At 40.2% G+C, this 18,936-nt stretch overlaps 1 protein-coding gene across 1 annotated transcript in view; it reads left to right on the plus strand.

Moving 5' to 3' along the window:
• Positions 1-501: 501 nt before the first annotated feature.
• Positions 502-18,936, plus strand: part of HFM1 (helicase for meiosis 1) — a gene marked incomplete at its 5' end in the record, with an annotated part of 104,844 nt that continues 86,409 nt past the window's right edge. The window contains 5 exons of the mRNA XM_081087768.1: positions 502-572; positions 2,861-2,973; positions 4,590-4,899; positions 10,170-10,435; positions 10,707-10,754. Coding sequence (XP_080943894.1) covers positions 502-572; positions 2,861-2,973; positions 4,590-4,899; positions 10,170-10,435; positions 10,707-10,754 — 808 coding nt within the window. The remainder of the gene's footprint in view (positions 573-2,860; positions 2,974-4,589; positions 4,900-10,169; positions 10,436-10,706; positions 10,755-18,936) is intronic.

An 18,936-nucleotide genomic window follows, 5' to 3' on the forward strand; every position in this document is an offset into this window, starting at 1 on the left:
TCTCCACCTATATTTTGAAGCAAGTCCCTGAATATGTACATAATATTATTGTTAGAGACATACACATTCACAATAAAATGCACTATCCTAACTAAAAATAATGGTATAAACAAAGTATTATAAAAGCCCTAAAGGTGTGATTAATTCTGTTTTGGGTAAGTGGACAAATTTACAGAAGCTGTTGAAGGATAAATGACATTTGACCTACACTATGCCAGGTCGAGAATGAAAGAAAACACATTCTAAGCATTGGTGCAGTATGATGAGAGGCACAGTGTGAAATGCATGAAAGAGTGGAGAACAGAGAATAATGTATTTGAATACTGAAGCGCTTTGGAGGAAGTTGCAGGAGATGCAGCTGGGAAAGGTAGTCTGTGGCTTTTCTGAGAAATTTATGATTATAGTTTATGTAGCTAGGAATATTTTTCTACATTTTTGTAAGTAAAATATAAACTTCTTTTTCTGTATTTTTTAGATTTATGACAGAATCCAGTTTTTAACATGTCGAAATCAAATGACTCCTTGTTTTCTTTGGATAATTTGTTTTTTGGAAAACCAGATGAAGCTGAAAAGTAAGTCTGCCTTTAAGAATGATAGCACAGTATATTGCTTTAGGCTTTTTTGAGGAATTATCACACCTTAGGAATTCAAATGCAAATGCAATGAAAAGAGAGAGTTTCATCTCATTTCTCTATCAGGGTAGATGTCTGTCAATAGAAGGTGGACATCAATAAAAGGAGGGGCTTGCACAATCAATCCAGAAAGTCAGCAATCTATGAATAATCCAGAACCGAGTATTTATTTCCTCTGCCACACACCCTCCCTCCCAGCCAGTGAGCAAGATAATTACTCTCAAGTCCAGCTAAGTGCCCCCCAGTCACAGTGGCCAATGCTGACATACAAAGCATACAAATAATTCTCACTCTGGCATAAAAGTGACAACTTTCTTGGAAGAAAAGCAGATACTGTAAATTTCTCAAAGTCTTCCTGAAACATTTTTTAAAGTAATTTTTACTTCTTTAGAAAAAAATGCCATGGGAAACCATCTGTAATAAAATGCCCATTCTATAAAATAATTCATCTATACTAATAAAAGGGTAATATGCTAATTACACTGGGAGACCTTCCAGATGTTCTTCTGGACAAAGCCATGGTGGCGGGGCCGAGGTAGAGGTGGTTAGAGGCCAAGAGGGGAGGGCAGTTGTGGGTGATCAGGCTGGTGGGGGGTAGGGCCATTGGGGGTAAGCAGACCAGCAGGGGGGCCAGTTGGGGACAAGCAGGCCATCAGTGGGGGTCAGTTGGAGGTGATCAGGACGGGGGGGGGGTCGTTTGGAGTGAGCAGGCCAGCAAGGGGACAGTTGGGGATGAGCAGGCCAGTGGGGAGGGAAGGTAGAAGCGAGCTGGCCAGCAGGGGGCGCAGTTTGGGGTGATCAGGCTGGCAGGGGGGCATTTGGGGGCAAGCAGGCCGGCAGCAGGGCGGGGGGGGGGGGTCAGTTGGGAGCAAGCAGACCGGCAGGCAGAGTGGTTAGAGGCAATCAGTCAGGCAGGCAGGCAGGTGAGTGGTTAGGAGCCAGCAGTCCTGGATTGCGAGAGGGATGTCCGACTGCCGGTTTAGGCCCGATCCCTGTAAACTGGCAGTAGGACATCCTTCGAGGGGTCCCAAATTGGAGAGGGTGAAGGCCAGGCTGAGGAAACATACCCTCCCCCGTGCATGAATTTCGTGCACCGGGCCACTAGTCTATATATATAAAAACCTAAACGATGGTTACGACCAAATGACTGGAACAACTAGTCTATATATATAAAAGCCTAAACAATGGTTATGAACGAATGACTGGAATGACTAGTCACAATGACATGCACTGACCACCAGGGGGCAGACGCTCAATGCAGGAGCTTCCCGCTGGTGGTCACTGTGCTCCCACAGCCAACCTCCTGTGGCTGGTGGCCAGCCAACCTCCCGCAGTCACTCACCCCCCCCCCCCCACCCCCGCCCGGGCTGGCCAACCTCCTGCAGCACACCTTCCAGTACCTGGCCCGGCCCCGATGGGCCCAAATCACGGGCAGGGCCGGCTGGCCAACCTCCCGTGGTCCCTCCCCCTGGCTGGCCCCGCTGGGCTGGCCAGGCTGAGGGACCCCACCCATGCACAAATTCATGCACTGGGCCTCTGGTTAACTGATAAGAGTGGCTCACAGTGCATAAACTGTTTATACATTAAAAGAAAACATTAAAGCATTATCTGTTAATAGGATCACAGCTGAAAGATAAGGAGATTGTTAGTTATCAATGCTAACGGGTTGCAATAATCTGGTCAATTGCTGTAGGTTTACAAAATGATTATTACTTTCAACTGTCTTGGATTTTCTGTGTATTTTGATGGTTCTGGACCAAGAATATTTGGGTTAGGACATTAATTTGTAATAATGCTTTAGGAATACTCTAGAATATCAGTAATTGTGTCATTTACACTGATGACCCATGATTAGTTATGAGGTGTGTCAAAAGTAATTTATCACTTGTAATAGTTAAGGTACTAAAGTTTCAGAATGATTTACTACTTTTTAAAAAATATTGGAACATATTTAAGATTCCTGTCACAAGCATTGAATTGGAGAAAAGGAGATGGAGATATAGCCATTATTCAGGTAGCATATCTCACATAGCAATGTCATTAATGTTATGACATAAGGAAAAAAATATTGAGAACATTGCTATATAGGGATAAATCAAAGTTACTACAGACAGTTAATTTACAGGATGTATAAGAGTCTGTGATAGAGTAATGTTTATTGATAAATACATAGTTTCTGATGTTATGTTCTATTAACATGTATATTTACATTTTTGTATTTTATATAGCTATCCAGGTAGTGGAAAATCATTGGATTATTTTCTCCCACCTGCTCCATTGGTTTCAGAAATTCCAGATACTCAGGCATTGGAAGAAGAAATAGAAAGTCATAAACTGTTAGGTAAATTATCACTTATCTGTTATAAAGCCAAACCCATGCAGCTCATGTCAATGTAAGAACAATTTAGTAACACTTTAATTCCTTTTATTTTTAATGGAATAAAATGAAAGTTAGAGGCTTCTCTTATTCAGATCAGTGTTCTTATTCAAATCTAAAAATCTAAAATAGTGGTTCTCAACCTTCCTATTGCCGCGACCCTTTAATACAGCTCCTCATGTTGTGGTGTCCCCCAACCATAAAATTATTTTCATTGCTACTTCATAACTGTCATTTTGCTACTGTTATGAATTGTAATATAAATATCTGATATGCAGGATATATTTTCATTGTTACAAATTGAACACAATTAAAGCATAGTGATTAATCACAAGAACAGTATGTAATTATATATGTGTTTTCCGATGGTCTTAGGTGACCCCTGTGAAAGGGTCGTTCGACCCCAAAGGGGTTGCGACCCACAGGTTGAGAACCGCTGATCTAAAACATTTTCCTTCTCTATATATACTTATACTTACATATACATATCACATGCACACAATATACTATCACATATACGCATTCTGTTGTTCTGTGAATTTTGTTTCCTCTTACCATTAAAACTATCATTGCTCTTTAGTTTTCACCTTGCCCTTTACTAAAAGTAGGATCCTCTGGTTTAAGGAAACAGATTTATTGAGTGAAAACAACAAGAGGCAGATGATCATATGTAGTTTGATACTATCATTTTGTAAAGCTAAAAACCAAGCACACTCAAATAGTATATGTGATCTAATGTAATATTGTTGGCAAAATTTTCATTTTTAAATTGGGCGGTAGGTTCATGCATTTATATTTTATATATATTTATAAGTGCAAACATATGTACTATTGCATGTACCAAATAATATACAGACTATACAATATATATACCATAGTGCATATATATGTGGACATATATATTTGTGTGTGCGTGTGTGTGTATGTATGTGTGTGTGTATATGTGTGTGTGTGTGTGTACATATATATAAATTCAAACCCTACTAAAGCCTCCAAACTCCTCCCAAACCTCCCAAAGATGCTTGTAAAGTCTCTGTAAAGAAACCTACAATTTTGTAACCCTAATGAAAGTATTCCTTTATCTTAATTTTTAGAGGCAACATTATAAACTTAAAAGCATTGTATCATGTATTTTATTACTGAATCATAGTAACATTTTATATGGTTGGTCATTATATTTCTGTGTGTAAATTGTTTATGTAAGTTTTGAATCTTTATAATTATATCATTTGAAGTAGATAAAATACTTAAATACTACAAATATGGTTATTTCTATGGGTCATGGATTAAACCTATTTTATAATATTCTATAGATTTTGTATAAATTTCAAATTTAATTTAAAGAATTCTTAATTTCTGTGGGCCCTTCAGTGATATGATATACTGTTAAGTGACAGTCACCTATATTTCAAAACCTCACATAATATATCTGATTATCTTCTTATTGTACTAATACTTCTTTTTGCTTTCATATTTACCTAGTAAACCCTTTTGAAAATTTTTATTAAATTTTTCATCATGCTTTTGAAATTTTATTTTCATGGAGAACATGTAATAATCAATACATTCCATTTTTGTAGGTGTGGAAAAGAGGCAAACAATGTTAACATCAAATTTAAAGAAAACTAATGAAAACACAAATTATATTTCACCAATGCAAAAATTCCAGTTTGCCTTTTTCTCTAATAAGTCTGAAGAAGATGATCTAAATTTAGGAGGGACAGGCAACAATGGCTTATTGCATGTTTCTGGCAAGCTGACATATGGTTCTCAGAAATTCAGAAATCACATTGGCACTGACATAGCACCTGAGAAAAATATTCAAGATGATACAAAATTAGTTAATTTTGCAGAAGAAAAAGGAGAGAGCACATCAGCCTTCAGAAAAAGGTAATTAAATGAAATAAATAATATTCAGTGATAAAGTTGAATAGTATATGTATGTATATGTCCAAAAGTATGAAATATGGTAGAATTTGAATGAGAAAAACATCAACAACAATAGAGTCTATTATGTACCACACACTCCATTAACTGTGGGATTCTAGTGATAGGTTCTTGTCTTAGGAGAACTTACAACTTAATAGGGGAAAAGACTGATAGTAAATAACTAAATAAATTAGTACGACAGTTATTTTTGCTGAAGTATATGGTTAAATTAGAGGTTCTCAAACTTTTTGTTATTAGAACTCCTTTACACTTAAAAATTATTGAGGATTTTCAAATAACTTTTGTTTATTTGGGTTATTTTTAATATTTAAGTATTAGTGTTTAACCATATTAGAAATTAAAACAAAAATTTGAAAAATATTTATTTACTAATACATTTAAAAATAATAAACATATTTGTTAAATTAAACAGTATATTTTTATTAAAAATAATTATTTTCTGAAACAAAAAATAATTCCATGAAGAAGAGTGATATTATTTTATGATTTTGCAAATGTTTTACATTTCTAACTCATAAAAGATACTTGGGTTCTCATATATGATTTTGCTTCAGTCTGTTGTAATATCACATGACTTGGAGCCCCTGGAAAACTCCATGTTAACTAGCAAGAATAAGAGAGAAAAAGGCAAATAATGCCTTAGTAGTATTATGAAAATAGTTTTGATTTTATGAACTCCTTGAAATAGTCTCCACCATCCTTTGAGAACTGCTGTTAGAGCATATAGAATGGGTCCTAATCTGCTCTGGACTGTCAGGGAAGGCTTTCCTGAAGAAATGGTATTTAAGTTTAACTTTAAGGAGGAAAGGAATAAAACTAAGTGCAAATAAAGGAGAGTGTTCCATGCAGAAGGAATAGTATGTACAAAAGACCTAAGGTGGCATAGAGCTTGGCCTATTCTTAAAAAATTTCCTTAGTTTGCAGGGGTGGGAACATCTGGCCTGCAGGCCTTATAAGGTCCGGAAATCATTTGGTCTGGCCTGACCAAGGCATTAGGGGTGAGTTAATTAAATGTGTGACCAAATAGAGCAGGCTAGTTTTTAAATTGATAATTTTGTATGGCCCTCGAATGATGTTTTATTTATTTATTTATTTAAAATATATTTTATTGATTTTTTTACAGAGAGGAAGGGAGAGGGATAGAGAGTTAGAAACATCGATGAGAAACATCCATCAGCTGCCTCCTGCACGCCCCCTACTGGGGATGTGCCCGCAACCCAGGTACATGCCCTTGACCGGAATCGAACCTGGGACCCTTCAGTCCGCAGGCCGATGCTCTATCCACTGAGCCAAACCGGTCAGGGCCGAATGATGTTTTAAATATCCAAAAGGCCCTTGGCAGGAAAGGTTCCCCTCCCCTATTATAAAGAGAGAAAGCTGAGAGGTTAGATACAGAGGGGCCAAGTCATTCAGAGTCTTATAGGCCAGGGTAACATTTAATTCTTTTCCTTAAGGCAGTGTTTCTTAAACTGTGGCCCGTGGATCTATTGCATCAGAATCACCTAGAGTGCTCATTAAAATTTGGATTCCTGGGTCGTAACTTGGACTTTCTGAATCACAGTCTATATGAACATGGGGATGACACCAACAAACCATTATTTTCAACTCATTTTCTAAATGATGGTTACACACAGTAAAATTTGAGAACCATTGTTCTAGGTCCTGGGTTTTCAGCTGAGGAGTAAAGTTAGATTTCTCTTTTTATTTAAAGTCCATTTTGGCCCCAGTATGATGAATTAGAAGGGAGCTGGAATACATTCAGAAGGGCCATTTAGAAGGTTATTTTATCAGTCTAGGTAAGAGAATGGTAACCTGACCTAGGATTGTGGTAGCAGGAATGAGAGAGTTGACAGTTATTTAGAAGATAGAATCCCATAGGACTTAAATAATTATTGGACATGAGACCGAACTTCTAGGTTTCTGGCTTGAGCCAGAATGATTAAGGATGGTAGTGCCCTTTCGTGATATAGAAAACTATCAAGTAGGAACAGGTTTGGGGAAAGATGATGAGTGCAGATTTGGACATTTCATTTTAGGTACTTAAAAAATTGTCCAGATAGGATATGTGCATTTATGATTCAGAAGAGATCTAGTTGGGAGTTTTTGTTTTCTCTATGACATAAGTGATGAGGTCATCTGTAGAGTTTGAGGGGGAAAAGTAGAGGTATTGAACAAGTATGAGAAGGATGGAAAAATTATGGAGAATGGGAAAGCTCTAATTCGAATAATGGTAGCATTTTTGGACACTGTAAATGGCCCAGTTGAGATTGGTGTCTATGAATATTTTGGAACAGCTCTATTAAGATCTAATTAACTTGAAGTGTACAATTCATGGTTTTTAGAATATTCAGAGTTGTGGACCATCACTACTATCTAATTTTAATACATTGTTTTTCCCCCAGGGGAAATCTATACTCATTAACAGTTACTCCCCATTCTTCTCCCTGACCCAGCCCCTGCAACCACTAATATACGTGTGTGTGGTTTATTTTCAAAGATGTTTTTATTGATTTCAAAGAGGAAGAGAGAGGGAGAGAGAGATAGAAACATCAGTGATGAGAGAGAATTATTGATTGGCTGCCTTCTGCATGCCCCCTACTGGGGATCAGGACAGCAACCCAAGTATATACCCTGGCCAGGAATCGAACCATGACCTCCTAGTTCATGGGTCGATACGCAACCACTGAGCCAATATATGAGGGTTTCAGTTTCTCCACATCCTTGCTAGCCCTTGTTATTGTCTGTCTTTTTATTATAGTGGGTGTGAAGAAGTGGTATCTCATTGTGGTTTTGATTTGTATTTCCCTAATGACTAATGATGTTGGGCATCTTTTTATGTGATTATTGGCTCTTGGTGTATCTTCTTGGGGCAATGTCTACCCAAATCCTTTGCCTGTTTTTTAATTGGGTTATTTGTCTTTTTATTTTTATATATTTATCTTTTTATCCTCACCTGAGGATATGTGTGTGTGTGTGTGTTATTGATTTGTAAAAAGAGAGGGAGGGAGAGAGAGAGAAACATCAGTGTGAGAGAGAAACATCGATCTTTTGCCCTCTGTACATACTCTACCTGCAACCTAGGTATGTGCCCTGATCAGAAATCGAACCCACAGCCTTTTGGTGTATGGGATGACGCTCCAACCAACTGAGCCACTTGGCCAGGGTTATTTGTCTTTTTATTGTGTTTTCAGAGTTCTTTATATATTCTGGATAAAAGTCCCTTATCAACTATATGATTTGCAAATATTTTCTCCCATTGTGAATGTTGTTTTTCACTTTTTTTATGGTGTCTTTAGCAGTACAAAAGTTTTAATTTTGATGAAACCCAATTTTTGTTGTTATTGCTTGGGCTTTTGGTGTCATATCTAAGAAACCATTGCCTAATCTAGGGTTGCGAAGAATTACTCCTACTTTTCTTCTCAGCATTTTATCTCTTACATTGAGGTTTCTGATCCATTTTGAGTTAATTTTTTTAAAAGTATGGTGCAAGGTAAGAGTCCAACTTCATTTTTTTTTTTTTGCATGTAGATGTCCAGTTGTTCCAGCACCATTTGTTGAAAACTAACAAATAAACAAACAAACAAATACACACTAATTTTTCTCCTTTGAATGTAATGGCACCCTCATTGACAATCAATTTACTATGAATGTAAGGTATGGAGGTTTTCTGACACCAGCGAATTCTCTGATTTGAATGGATAACCAATAATTCAGTTTTTACACTAACTCCCAGAGTCAGTGTCAGATTGCACAGGTTAATGGCTTAGTCCTACAAGACTGCCCCCCTGCAGATCCCTGCCACAAATAGGGTGCCAGGTTACCCACAATTCTGCCTTGCAGACTACAAATTTGGGAGTTCCTATGACTGTACATTATGTTTGATAATTTGCTAGAATGATTCACAGAATTCAGGAAAACATTTTACTTACATTTATCAGTTCATTATAAAGGATCCAACTTAGGAACAGCCAAATGAAAGAGATGCAAGGTATGGAGAGGGAGGGCACACTCAGCCTCCATGCCCTTTCTAAGTGTGTTACCCTTTCAGTACCTAGATGTGTTCATCAATCCAGAAGCTCTCAGAACCCCCTGTTATTTAGGGGTATTTCAAATCATGGCAGTTTCATTATTAAATCATTGGCCATTGGTGATCGAACTCAGTCTCCAGCCCCTTTCCCCTCCTTGAATGTCAGCAGTGGGGCTAAAAGTTTCAAACCTGTAATCAAGATTTTGTCTTTCTGGCATCATCCCCATCCTGAAACCATCTAGGGGCCCTAGAAGAGTCACTTCATTAGCATAAACTCAGATATGATTGAAAGGGCCTTCTTATAAATAGTGAAAGATGCTTCTATCACTTCTACCACACAGGAAATTCCTCTGTGCCAGGAGCTAGGAAAAAAGACCAAATTTATATTTCCTATTATACCACAAAAAGGTTTATTTCTGAACTCTCAATTCTGTACCATTGATTAATATTTCTGTACTTATGCCTGACATAAGGATATATCTCATACTGGCATATCCCACATGTTTTAATTGCTGTAGCTTTGTAGTAAGGTTTTAAATTAGTAAGTGGTGAGTCCTCCAACTTTATTCCTTTTTTCATGATTGTTTTTGGCTATTCTTGGTTCTTTGCATTTTCATATGAATTTTAGGATAAATTTCTGCAAAGAAGCCAGCTGGGATTTTGATAGGTATTGTATTGAATCTGAAGATCAACTTGAGTAGTATTGCTATCTTAATAACAGTAAGTCTTCCAATCTATCAACATGGGATATCTTTCCATTTATTTAAATTTTTAAAATTTTTTCAATGATGTTTTATGGACGAGTCTTATACTTATTTTGTTAAATTTATTCCCAAGTATTTATTGTTTTTTATGCTTTTATAAATTTGGATTCCGTACTACTCTACTAGTCACATAGCTAGTCCTGATTTGAAATAGGAAACTACAGAAAGATGTGAATACCAGGAGACAAGGATCATTGGGGCTATCTCAGAGACTGGCTACCACAAATAGATTTATCTGAGTTTTAGGAAAGTGAAAATACATAATTCAGAGGTAAACTTAACAAATTATGTTTTAGGAGAATGATTAATTTTTCTGTTTAAATAAACCATAATTTACAGGTATTTTTAAAGGAACCAATTTTATGATAGTTTTTCACATGCACACATGTTTTCTTTTTTCTTTTTTTGTTTTTTTGCAGATTATTTAAAATATCTGACAATATACATGGGAGTGCTTATTCTAGTGACAGTGGAAACTTGGATTCTCATGTTGGCTCAGGGAAAATTGCCCAAACAGAAATGAACAAAGGGAAACCCTGGAAATGTAGCAATAGTAAGCAGAAACCTCAATATTCAGATGTTAACATGTTTACAGCAAGTGATGCTTTTTCTGCTTCTGAAATCAGAGAAGTCATAATGAAAGCACCATCTTTTTCAGTTGCATCCCAGCCTCATGAAGCTCAAGGTAATTCCTTGCTTTTTCACTTGGTTTATAAAAGTACAAACTAGTCTATATTTCTTAGCATAGGGAAGAATACAAAAATATAGTAAATTTGAATAGGGTAACACTCTTTGTGCAATTGCTGCATTTTCTAATTATATTGCATTATATTCTAAACTGTGATATAGTATTTTTAGCTGTGCTGTCAATAAAAGGTTATGCACATTTTATTGAAACAGTTTTTATGAGAAAGGTTAAAAAATATCTATATACACATGTAGGATTTTCATTTTAGGGGTAACAGGAAATGATTTAGATTCGTTGAAGGCTGTCACAGAAATTCGTATCCTTTAACTTATTTTAGTACGGTAGCTTTTATTTGAAATCATAATTTTTAAACACTGTGTTTCATTGTGTCTCTGTTTATTTTGGTTGACAAAGAAAAAGAGGGAAAAGTGAATATTTTGGGTCATGTAAGAGACCCAGTGTGCGTGATAGTGCTATTCAAAGTGTGGTTTGCAGTCTGATGCCAGTTTGTAAACTGCTTGTTACCAGTCTGGGACAAGATAAGTACAGAAATGAGTTTGTATTATTGGATGAACTCTGAGCATATTTACTTACAAATTGATATAATTTCTTATATTTTAGGAAGGAAAACATATTGGGATCAATATGGGAAGGAGAAAAATGAATGAGAATGGGGCATACAGTGGATTGGGCACATTTTTACAAATCTAGCATTTTTTGAAAGAACCTAATTAATGGTTTACACTTATAATCTGGTTTACATATTTAGAGTGCATATGTATGTTCTGGAGATAACATCTTTTTTTTTTTTTTTTTTTTGCTTCTTTGATACCCTGTGTTATGTCTATAAGAGTGTACTTACTCTATTTTATTATAATTTATTAGCTGTTTTTATGACTACTTCCCTATGATCTATGGACTCTATGAAGGCAAGGACCTTATTTATCTTCCTATCTCCAAATATATACATACTTTGAGTAAATGTATACATACTTTGAATAAATATAAAGGCAGTGTTTATTAAAATACATTTCATTTTCAAAATTGAGTTATCAGCTGTTAAAGTATGTATACATTTTTGGGGGGCAGGGGGGACACCCTATACTTGAAAGGCCGATTAAGTAACAAAGATGTTCTTGCAAAAGTGTATCCACGAGCAAGGATGGGTGAGGGTAAAAGTGTGGAATGTGTTTGGAAAGAACAAGCATTCCAGTTTGGCTGAAATGAAAGTTATGATTAAGTCAGTAGTAGGAAATAATGTTGGATAAGTATCTTAGGATCAGAAAATTTACTGCCATGAATACCAAGGTCAAAAGTTTTTGTTTTTATTTTTAATAAATTTATTAAGCAATGAGGAGAAACCATGCAGAATTTTTGAGCAAGTTAAGCTATATATCATCAAAATTGTGCTTTAGGAGTACAGAATTAGTGACTCAAAAGCTGGGGAAAGGCACTTAAAATCCACAAAAAGTTATGATCTAATTGTCAAAACAGAAAGTAAATTCCAGATTGAAGGAGAAAATGGCAGAGGTATAAACGGACGTGTCCTGTGCCTTGTCCTGGAGCAGATAAGGGTGAGCAGCTGAAATGGGTAACATACAGCCTGAATAGGCAGAGGATTTTCAGCTGAGAGACTGTCTGAAGCTGGGAAAGACCGAGAACTCCCAGAAAAAAAAAGGACGGTTGGAGACTGCGGCTGAAACCTCTCTCAGTGCGCCAGCTCAGCAGCGGAGACTGTGCCATCTTGAGTAGCTGTTGCCGGCCTCCAGAGATCATCTTCTAACCTGGAAACAGAGGATCTCAAGCAGCGTGACTGCGTGAACTCAGTCGAGCACTGCTTCTTCTCACGGAAAGGTTAGACTTCCCCTAAAGGTGCAGTTTGCAGTTCAGGTTGGAGAGAGGACCGAGCTCGTGCGCGCGCAGGGCGAAATCTGTGCCCCACAGAGTCCGCGGCCGTTGGGACCAGTGTGACCCACGAGTGGGGAAGGGGCCCCACAGGGCTGCTGGCGGAAGGGAATGCTAAAAATAAGCCCATAGCTGGACTGGATGTAAAAAAGCAGCCTTGGACTTTGCCAGTGCCCCGACTGCTTGGTGCCAGGGGCGAGTGGGCGCGCGGAGACTGTGCGCAGACCTGGAAGGTGGAGGCTTGCGAATTTACACAGAGCATCAGGCTCTTGTTACAGTTCCCCTTAGATCCGTGCATTTGATTATTAAACCCAGTGCATGGGATTCCCCATGATCAAAAAGATCATACACCATGACCAAGTAGGATTTATCCCAGGGATGCAAGGATGGTACAATATCCGCAAATCAATAAATGTGATACATCACATAAACAAATTGAAAGAAAAAAACCACATAGTCGTATCAATTGATGCAGAGAAAGCATTTGACAAAATCCAACACCCTTTCTTGATAAAAACTCTCAGCAAGATAGGAATTGAGGGATCATACCTCAACATAATAAAAGCCATATATGACAAACCCACAGCCAACATCATACTCAATGGGCAAAAACTAAAACCATTCCCCCTAAAAACAGGAACAAGACAGGGAAACCCCCTCTCACCACTCCTGTTCAACATAGTACTGGAAGTACTAGCTGTTGCGATCAGACAAGAAGAAGAAATAAAAGGCATCCAGATTGGAAAAGTAGAAGTAAAACTGTCCTTATTTGCAGATGACATGATCCTGTACATACAGAACCCTAAAGACTCCATCAAAAAATTATTAGACTTAATAAATGAATTCGACAATGTAGCAGGATACAAAATTAATGCTAAGAAATCCATGGCATTTCTTTACACCAATAGTGAACTTACAGAAAGTGATACTACAGAAGCAATCCCATTTACCATTGCACCAAAAAAATTAAGCTACCTAGGAATAAACTTAACTAAGGAGGTAAAAGACTTATATGCCAAAAACTACAGGACACTGAAAAAAGAGGTAGAGGAAGACATAAACAGATGGAAGAATATACCGTGTTCATGGATTGGTAGAATCAACATCATCAAAATGTCCATACTACCCAAAGCAATTTATAGATTCAATGCAATCCCCATTAAATTACCAATGGCATATTTCACAAATCTAGAACGAACTCTCCAAAAATTCATCTGGAATAAAAAAAGACCCCGAATAGCTGCAGCAATCCTGAGAAAGAACAAAGTAGGTGGGATCTCAGTACCAGATATCAAACTGTATTACAAAGCCACTGTTCTTAAAACAGCTTGGTACTGGCACAAGAACAGACATATAGATCAATGGAATAGAATAGAGAACCCAGAAATCGACCCAAACCACTATGCCCAATTAATATTCGACAAAGGAGGCAAGAGCATACAATGGAGTCAAGACAGTCTCTTCAATAAATGGTGTTGAGAAAATTGGACAGATACATGCAAAAAGATGAAACTAAACCACCAACTCACACCATACACAAAAATAAGCTCAAAATGGATAAAAGACTTAAACGTAAGACGGGAAACCATAAAAATACTAGAGGAATCCACAGGCAGCGAAATCGCAAACATATGCCGAAGGAATTTCTTTTCTGATAATGCTCCTAGGGCAATGGAAACTAAAGAGAAAATAAACAAATGGGACTACATCAAAATAAAAAGCTTTTGCACAGCAAAGGAAACCATCAACAAAACAACAAGAAGACCCACTGCATGGGAGAACATATTTGCCAATGATACCACCGATAAGAGTTTAATTTCCAACATTTTCAGGGATCTCATGAAACTTAACAAAAGGAAGATAAACAATCCAATAAAAAAATGGGCAAAGGACCTAGATAGACACTTTTCGAAAGAGGACATACAGAAGGCCGAAAGACATATGAAAACATGCTCAAAGTCACTAATTATACGAGACATGCAAATCAAAACGACAATGCGTTATCATCTCACACCTGTCAGAATGGCTATCATCAACAAATCAACAAACAACAAGTGTTGGAGAGGATGTGGAGAAAAAGGAACCCTTTTGCACTGCTGGTGGGAATGCAGACTGGTGCAGCCACTGTGGAAAACAGTATGGAGCTTCCTCAAAAAACTAAAAATGGAACTCCCATTTGACCCAGTGATCCCACTACTAGGAATATATTCCAAGAAACCAGAAACGCCAATCAGAAAGGATATATGCACCCCTATGTTCATAGCAGCACAATTCACCATAGCTAAGATTTAGAAACAGCCTAAGTGCCCATCAGCAGATGAATGGATTAGAAAACTGGTACATATACACAATGGAATACTATGCTGCGGTAAAAAAAAAAGGAACTCTTGCCTTTTGCAACAGCATGGGTGGAACTGGAGAGCATTATGCTAAGTGAAATAAGCCAGTCAGAGAAAGGTAAATACCACATGATCTCACTCATTTGTGGATTATAGAGAACAACATAGACTGATGAAAAGGGACAGACCCAAAGACTGAGAAACAGCAATCAGGCTATCAATCCCCAGAAGGAAAGTAGGGGAGGGCGGGGGTAAGGGGAAGAGATCAACCGAAGGACTTGTATACATGTATATAAGCCAAACCAATGGACATGGACAACAGGGGAATGGGAGCATGAGTGTGCGGGGCGGGGCGGGGGGGTGAGGGGGAGGTTGGGGGTTAATGTGGGGGATGAGGACACATTTGTAATACCTTAACTAATTAAAAAAAAAAAAAAGAAAGAAAGTAAATTCCAGCTATTGGGCAGTTGAGCTAGAGAAATCTAGGGGAGAGTGATTCTAATTCTGGGTACTCTGAACATTGAGATAATTCTCAATTGTGGTTAGAAAATACTTGCCTGGCCCTACCCAGTTTTGCTCAGTGGATAGAGCATAGGCCCATGGACTGAAGGTTCTCAGTTTGATTCCTGTCAAGAGCATACCTTGGTTATAGGCTCCATCCCTACTCTGTCAGGGCGCATACGGGAGGCAACCAGTCCATATGTCTCTCTCACAGTGATGTTTCTCTCTCTCTGTCTCTCCCTATCCCTTCCATTCTCTAAAAATCAGTAGAAAAAAATACCCTCTGGTGAGGATTAACCAAAATTAAAAAATAAAATACTTGCCTAATCCCTTGTGAAAAGTTTCGTCCAATGCAGATAACTGAACTGTGTTAGAATGGAGGAGGGAATGACATAACCGGTTTGGCTCAGTGAATAGAGCATCGGCCTGCGGACTGAAAGGTCCCAGGTTCGATTCCGGTCAAGGGCATGTGCCTTGGTTGCGGGCACATCCCCAGTAGGGGGTGTGCAGGAGGCAGCTGATCGATGTTTCTCTCATCGGTGTTTCTAGCTCTCTATCTCTCTCCCTTCCTCCCTGTATTTTTTTTTATGTATTTTATTAAAAAAATTAATAAAATAAAAAAAAAGAATGGAGGAGGGAACAATAAGAGGGTTACATATGATGATGTAATAACTTCAGACATAGCCAGCTTTTAGTGCTTCTGTTCAGTGTGTGGTCTCATTCCTGTTGTGCTTCCTTCTCTAAGGTGATCTAAATAGGGTGGGAACATAGGAAAATAGGTTAGCATTAAACACTTGAAGTTGGTTTTATTGTCTGTGTGATGGAAAATTCTTCCTATCCCTTACTGGAACTTGCCATAATATGACAATAACTTTTGGAGAATTTTAGAGATTTTTTTGGGGGGAGAACTAATTTAATATTAATAGTCAGTGTTAAAATTTTGACATTTAATTGTTTTCTTGCCCTTATTTTTTCTAATAAATACAGTATTCTTTTTCTTCTTCTTTTTCATGTTATATTAGTACTAGAGGCCTGGTGCATGAAATTCATGCAGGGGTTGTCCCTCAGCCCAACCTGCACCCTCTCCAATCTGGGAGCCCTCAGGGGATGTCCTACTGATTGCTTAGGCCTGTTCCCTGTGGTTCTCTGCTGTCTGCGGGGCCCACTTGGATGCTCCTGGGTCACCATGGCGATGGCCAAGCAGGCCCTGCTCTCAGCGGCTGCCTCTGGGACTGGAGGACTCCAGCAGGGCTGAGAGGACTGGGTGCCACCATCTTTGTGTTGGAGTGATGGTTAATTTGCATATTACTCTTTTATTAGATAGTACTAGAGGCCTGGTACACAAAAATTTGTGCACTCGGGGGGAGGAGGGTCCCTCAGCCTGGCCTGTGCCCTCTTGCAGTCTGGGACCCCTCAGGAGATAACGACCTGCTGGCTTAGGCCTGCTCCCGGGTGGCAGAGGGCAGGCCCAATCCCTAGGTACAGTCCCTGGTCGGGCTCAGAGCAGGGCTGATTGGGGAGTTGGGGCGCTGCCCCTGTCATGCACAGAGCAGGGCGGATCGGGAGGTTGCGATGCCACCCTCAGTCATGCTCAGGGTAGGGCCGATTGGGGGGTTGGGTCACCGCCCCCTCTAACACTTAAGGCAGGGTCGATGGGGAGGTTGCGGCGCCACCCCCTGTCTCGCACAGAGCAGGGCCAATCCGGGGATTGGGGTGCTGCCCCCTGTCAACCACAGAGCAGGGCCCATCAGGGGGTTGAGGAACTCCCCCCTGTCACTCACAGAGTAGGGCCGTTAGGGGATTTGGGGCACCGCCTCCAGTCACACACAGAGCAGGGCCAATTAGGGGGTTGGGCGCCGCACTCTGTCACACTCAGGGCAGGGCCGATGGGGAAGTTATGGCTCTACACCATCACACACAGAGCAGGGCCTGTGGGGGGTGGTTGGGGCTCCACCCTCTATCACCCACAGAGCAGGGCCAATCAGGGGGTTGGGCCGCTGCCACTGTCACACTCAGGGCAGGGCCAATGAGGAGGTTATGGCTCTACCCCGTCACACAAAGAGCAGGGCCCGTGGGGGGCGGGGGGAGTTGGAGTGCCGCACCCTGTCACACACAGAGCAGGGCCGATCAGGGGGTTGGGGTGCCGCACCCTGTCACACACAGCCACAGGGCGATCAGGGGGTTGGGGAGCTCCCTCCTATCAGGTACAGAGCAGGGCTGATCAGGGGGTTGGGGTGCCTTCCCCTGTAATGAACAGAGCAGGGCGGATAGGGAGGTTGTGGCCCTGCCCCCTGTCACACACAGAGCCGCAGGCCATCAGGGGGTTGGGCGCTGCCACCTGTCATGCTGATCCCGGTGCCGGGAGGCCTTGCAGCTCCGCTGATCCTGGTGCTGGGAGGCATATTACCCTTTTACTGTATAGGATAGAGGCCTGGTGCACGGGTGGGTGCTGGCTTGTTTGCCCTGAAGGGTGTCCTGGATCAGGGTTGGGGTCCCCACTGGGGTGCCTGGCCAGCCTGGATGAGGGGATGATGGCTGTTTGCTGCTGGTCACACACCCTTCAGGGTGGGGGTCCCCACTGGGGTGCCTGGCCAGTCTGGTTGAGGGTCTGAGGGCTGTTTTCAGGCTGGCGGGTGACTGAAGCTCCCAACCGCTCCCTTTTTTCTTTTTTTTTTCTTTTTTATTATGGGCCAGCTTTAGCTCTGAGGCTTGGCTCCAGCTCTTAGGCATCGGCTGCTGAAAGCAGGTATCTGGTTTGTTTGGGTTCTATAATCGAAACACTGTTTCAACTTCTGAGATCCCGGCTGGCTGAAAGCAGGTTTCTGGGGTTCTGTTTAGCTTCTATATTTGTAAGAATGTTTCAAACTGCAAGCTCAGAGGCCGGCAGTGGCAGGCGGGGAACGTTGGAGTCCTCCGTCACTGAAGCAAGCAAGCCTCATGTTCGCTTCAAGCTGCCTGGCTGCTGGCCACCATCTTGGCTCACAGTTAATTTGCATATCACCCTGATTAGTCAATGGGAAGGGTAGCGGAGGTATGGCTAATTACCATGTTTCTCTTTTATTATATAGGATAGCTGAAGTGATTCTATTGTTTAGGTCTCTGTTGATTAAGACTACTAGCTACTATCGTGTCCATTGTATTGTTCAAAAAGTTCTTTTGCTGTCAAGCTCTCTGAGTTGCTACACTTTATTGTTTCCAAGCATATCTATATATATAAAAGCCTAAGAGATAATATGACCTAATGACTGGAGCAACCAGAACGACCGCTTGACCAATCGCTAGATGCGCACTGACCAAATACTATAGGTACACCAGATCTATAGTATTTATTTATTTACTTATTTATTTTTAAATATATTTTATTGATTTTTTACAGAGAGGAAGGGAGAGAGATAGTTAGAAACATCGATGAGAGAGAAACATCGATCAGCTGCCTCCCGCACATCCCCCACTGGGAATATGCCCGCAACCCAGGTACATGCCCTTGACCGGAATCGAACCTGGGACCTTTCAGTCCGCAGGCCGATGCTCTATCCACTGAGCCAAACCGGTTTCGGCAGTATAGTATTTAAATTACAGTTGAGTCCAGCTGGTGTGGCTCAGTGGTTGAGTGTGGACCCATGAACCAGGAGGTTACAGTTCAATTCCCAGTCAGGGCATACGCCCCAGGTTGTAGGGTCAATCCCCAGTTGGGCAGAGGGGAGAGGGCATGCAGGAGGCAGACAATTGATGATTCTTTCTCATCATTAATGT

Source organism: Myotis nattereri (assembly GCF_964212035.1).
Source record: "Myotis nattereri genome assembly, chromosome: 3".
NCBI lineage: Eukaryota > Metazoa > Chordata > Mammalia > Chiroptera > Vespertilionidae > Myotis > Myotis nattereri.